The sequence below is a fragment of the Octodon degus genome, unplaced genomic scaffold (assembly GCF_000260255.1).
Source record: "Octodon degus isolate 3935 unplaced genomic scaffold, OctDeg1.0 scaffold00180, whole genome shotgun sequence".
Classification (NCBI taxonomy): domain Eukaryota; kingdom Metazoa; phylum Chordata; class Mammalia; order Rodentia; family Octodontidae; genus Octodon; species Octodon degus.
The window spans coordinates 1,273,387-1,277,175 of NW_004524756.1; the positions used below are offsets into that span (position 1 = coordinate 1,273,387).

The 3,789-nt window shown below is 51.5% G+C and overlaps 1 protein-coding gene across 1 annotated transcript in view; it reads left to right on the forward strand.

Moving 5' to 3' along the window:
* Nucleotides 1-3,201, forward strand: part of Maml3 (mastermind like transcriptional coactivator 3) — a 416,933-nt gene extending 413,732 nt beyond the window's left edge. Inside the window, exon 5 of the mRNA XM_004643626.2 lies at nt 577-3,201. Coding sequence (XP_004643683.1) covers nt 577-1,577 — 1,001 coding nt within the window. The 3' untranslated portion in view covers nt 1,578-3,201. The remainder of the gene's footprint in view (nt 1-576) is intronic.
* Nucleotides 3,202-3,789: the final 588 nt, after the last annotated feature.

Consider the following 3,789-nt stretch of genomic DNA (forward strand, 5'->3'; position numbering starts at 1 on the left):
GCACCACCACACCCAGTCTCAATTGCTGTCTCAGCGCACCCCAGGGGCAGGGCTGGCACCCCAGGGGCGGGGCTGGCACAGCAGGGGCGGGGTTGGCACAGCAGGCCTGGGGATCAAACCCCTGGCCCCTGCACCTGCTTGCAGGTGCTTTAATGCACTGAACAATTTGGCCAGCCCCATTGTATTTTTCGATTACACCTCACAAATAAGAGTTAGCAGTGGTCATCTCTGAATAGTGGTGATTTGATGTCTTTAATTTTGTCTGTGTACTTTCTAATGCTTTATAAATTTTGTATAATCAACATGTTATAATCAGGAAAACAGTAATTGTTTTGATTAAAATAGTGTCATCAGGATAGATCTTTTTGTATGTGCTTTTTAATACTTGACAAATTTTGTACAATCAATATGTCACACAATCAGAAAAACCATAGTTGTTTTGATTAACACAGAGTTGTCAGAATGGATCTTTTCATAAAGAGAAATGTTGTCGTTCCCAATGAAGATTCCAGCACAGGTTCCAGTGTGTTGTTTGTAGAAGAGAGTCAGTGATGTGTGTCCTTTCCTTCCCTGTAGGTTCACCCCAGGACATCGCAGCTGTGAGAAGCCAGGCAGCCCTGCAGAGCATGCGGACTTCGCGGCTGATGGCACAGAACGCAGGCATGATGGGAATGGGACCCTCACAGAACCCAGGTTCAATGGCCACAGCTGCAGCCCAGTCTGAGATGGGCCTGGCCCCTTACAGCAGCACGCCCACCAGCCAGCCTGGAATGTACAACATGAGCACAGGGATGACCCAAATGTTGCAGCACCCAAACCAAAGCAGCATGAGCATCACACATGGCCAAGCCCAAGGGCCCAGGCAGCCTGCCTCTGGACAGGGGGTCGGGATGGTGAGCGGCTTTGGTCAGAGCATGCTGGTCAACCCCACCCTTGCCCAGCAGCACCAGCAGATGAAAGGACCAGTGGGCCAGGCCCTGCCTAGGCCCCAGGCCCCGCCCAGACTTCAGAGCCTCATGGGGACTGTCCAGCAGGGAGCACAAAGCTGGCCACAAAGGAGCTTACAGGGGGTGCCGGGGAGGACTAGTGGAGACCTGGGGCCTTTCAACAATGCCGCCAGCTACCCACTCCAAGCTGGCCAGCCAAGACTGACCAAGCAGCACTTCCCACAGGGACTGAGCCCATCAGTGGTGGACGCTAACACTGGCGCAGTGAGAACCCTCAACCCTGCTGCCATGGGTCGGCAGATAATGCCACCACTCCCAGGACAGCAAGGCACCAGCCAGGCGAGGCCGATGGTCATGACCAGCCTGAGCCAGGGCGTCCCTGGCATGCCAGCCTTCAGCCAGTCCCCAGCACAGCAGCAGATGCCCAGTGGCAGCTTTGCCCCCAGCAGCCAGGGCCAACCCTATGAGCGGAACCCCCCTCAGGACTTGTCATACAATTATAGTGGTGAGGGTGCGGGGGCTTCCTTCCCTGGGCTTTCAGACAGTACGGACCTCGTGGACTCCATCATCAAAGGCGGCCCAGGGGATGAGTGGATGCAGGAGCTTGATGAACTGTTCGGTAACCCCTAGTCCACAGCAGTCCCGAGAGCCACAGCTGGAGTAGAGCAACCCGTGGAAAAAAAAAAAAAAAACAGGATGCTGACTCATCCTTGTTTTTTGTTTTTTGACCCACGTAAACTGAGCAAAATCACATCTGGCTGGCAAGGGAAACACAGGTGTCAATCTGCCCTATAGAGCCTTTTTGCACCTGATTTTCACACAGCAATCAAGATGAAACATCCTACAGCTCCCTGCTGCAAGAGGGGGAAACCTGGGGGTCAGGTGGGGAAGATGCCAGCAGCCGAAGGCTCTCTGCTTAGCGGCCCTTGGGATCGCCTGGCCCAGCAAGAGCTGCTCCAGCCCACAGGGACCGCCAGCCCTCCTGGCCCAGGTCCAGGAGCTGCAGATTTCGAGACAGCAGACGCAGAGCCTCAGCTCAAGAGGTCCTCAGAGAGGCTGCTGGGCGGTGGCCCAGGCCACGTGCACAGGCCAGAAAGGTTCCGAATCTGGTTAGAAAGAGGTGTCTGCTTCCATACCTGCATGGGCAGAACAGCACGCTGGCCCCAGAGAGAGCTGGGGTCCTGCAGACTGGTCTCACCGCCCACCCGTGAAGGCACTCACTGCCCGCGAGTTAAGCCAGCTGAGCTCAAGAAGGCCCAATGCTGGCAACATCCCAGCAGGAGTCTGCTGGGTTCCGTGACAACGTGACACACCCAGGTGGTTCTCATCCGCTCTGACCGCTACAGGTGTGGAAAGACTTCTGCCCATCCTGTGTCTGCCGGCCAGCACCTCCCTCTCCCTCCCACCTGCCCTTGCCTCTCCTTCCAGACTCTTCAAGAAGTGAGGCTTTGGGCAGAGTGAGAACCAAGGGAAGAACTGAGACAACACCTGATATTGGAGGCTGCTGGCGCTTTCGTCCTCTGACACACGTAGGGTGGAACGCGTGTCTCTGCTTGGAACTGAACAGGCTGCGCTGTGGCTGGAGTCTCCCCAGGAGGAAAGGCCTGGAGTGGCCAAGCTGGGCTCCCTTTGGGAAAATCCCAGGTGTGCTCACTCTGAAATCTGGCCTTGTTCATCATCTCTATCATCAGAAAGACAAATACAAAATCCTGGAGATGGGTGAACAGAAAAACCAATAGCTCTGCCGTACCAATTTGGAGGATAATGGGGAGGACTTGGTCCTTTCCAAAGAGCAATGTAATCCACTTCAGAAGCTCTGTACAGTTGTTCTCTTTGTAAATCACTCCCATCTGCCCTACAGGAAATCTGTCAAAAGGAGTCAACCACTTCCACTGTCACAGGCTCCTCTCCTGGTGTCTGCCTCCCATCCCATGGTCCCATCTTGGAGGCCATGTGACATAACTACTGTCCCCACCCTTCTGTGTCCTACATGCTGGCTCTTTCTGTACACACACACAGCTCCCAGAAGACCAGAGCTGGGAAGGTCCGAGGCAGTGCTCGGGACAAGTCAGGACCCATGGAAAGCCCTGCCTTTGACCAGCTCTCCATTGGCCCTGGGTTCTGAAGCTGCCTAATACAGGCCAGAGATGCCAGGCTGGTGGGCTGTGTGCCCTCTTGGAGGAGTGGTGGTAGCGTGAGTGTGAATCTGTAAATGGGGAGGGATCCCACCGGGGAAACAGAAAAAAAAAAAAAAAACCAAAAAGTGAAGGAGAAAACACAGAATTATTACCTTTTCCTGCAAGGTCCAGGAAATAAATTTAAGAGAAATATATAAGCAATGGTAAGAAACTGGAGATGGCTGACGGGGAGAGGGGTTTCAGTATCTTTCCAAAGCCGCCTCCAAGTGCTCAGTACAGGGACCAACTCATAGAGGTAGATTTTAATGAGGTGGTTTTGTTTTTACTACGGTGCTGATGTATATGTAATGTCTAAAAGAAAAGTTATTTGTACATAAGTTTTTACAATACTGCAGATATCACTGGGTCTACTATCTGTAAAAAATATACATATAAATATATATATACTGTTTGTTTAAAAATAGAGTATTTTTATTTCATTCCTTAACTCATCATCACAGCAGTGGCATTGCACTTCAGACAACATCTAATTACTAATTTGTACTGTATGACCTAGGGCAACTTGCGCCATTTTATTCAGATTTTTCTAGTTTTCTGTTTCAACTTTGTACATTGAGCATTACTTCTTTCCTTTTAAGAAATGTACAGGACTCTGAAATGTAGAAATGAAGTGATGTTGACATACCACTTTTAAAGAAAAAAAA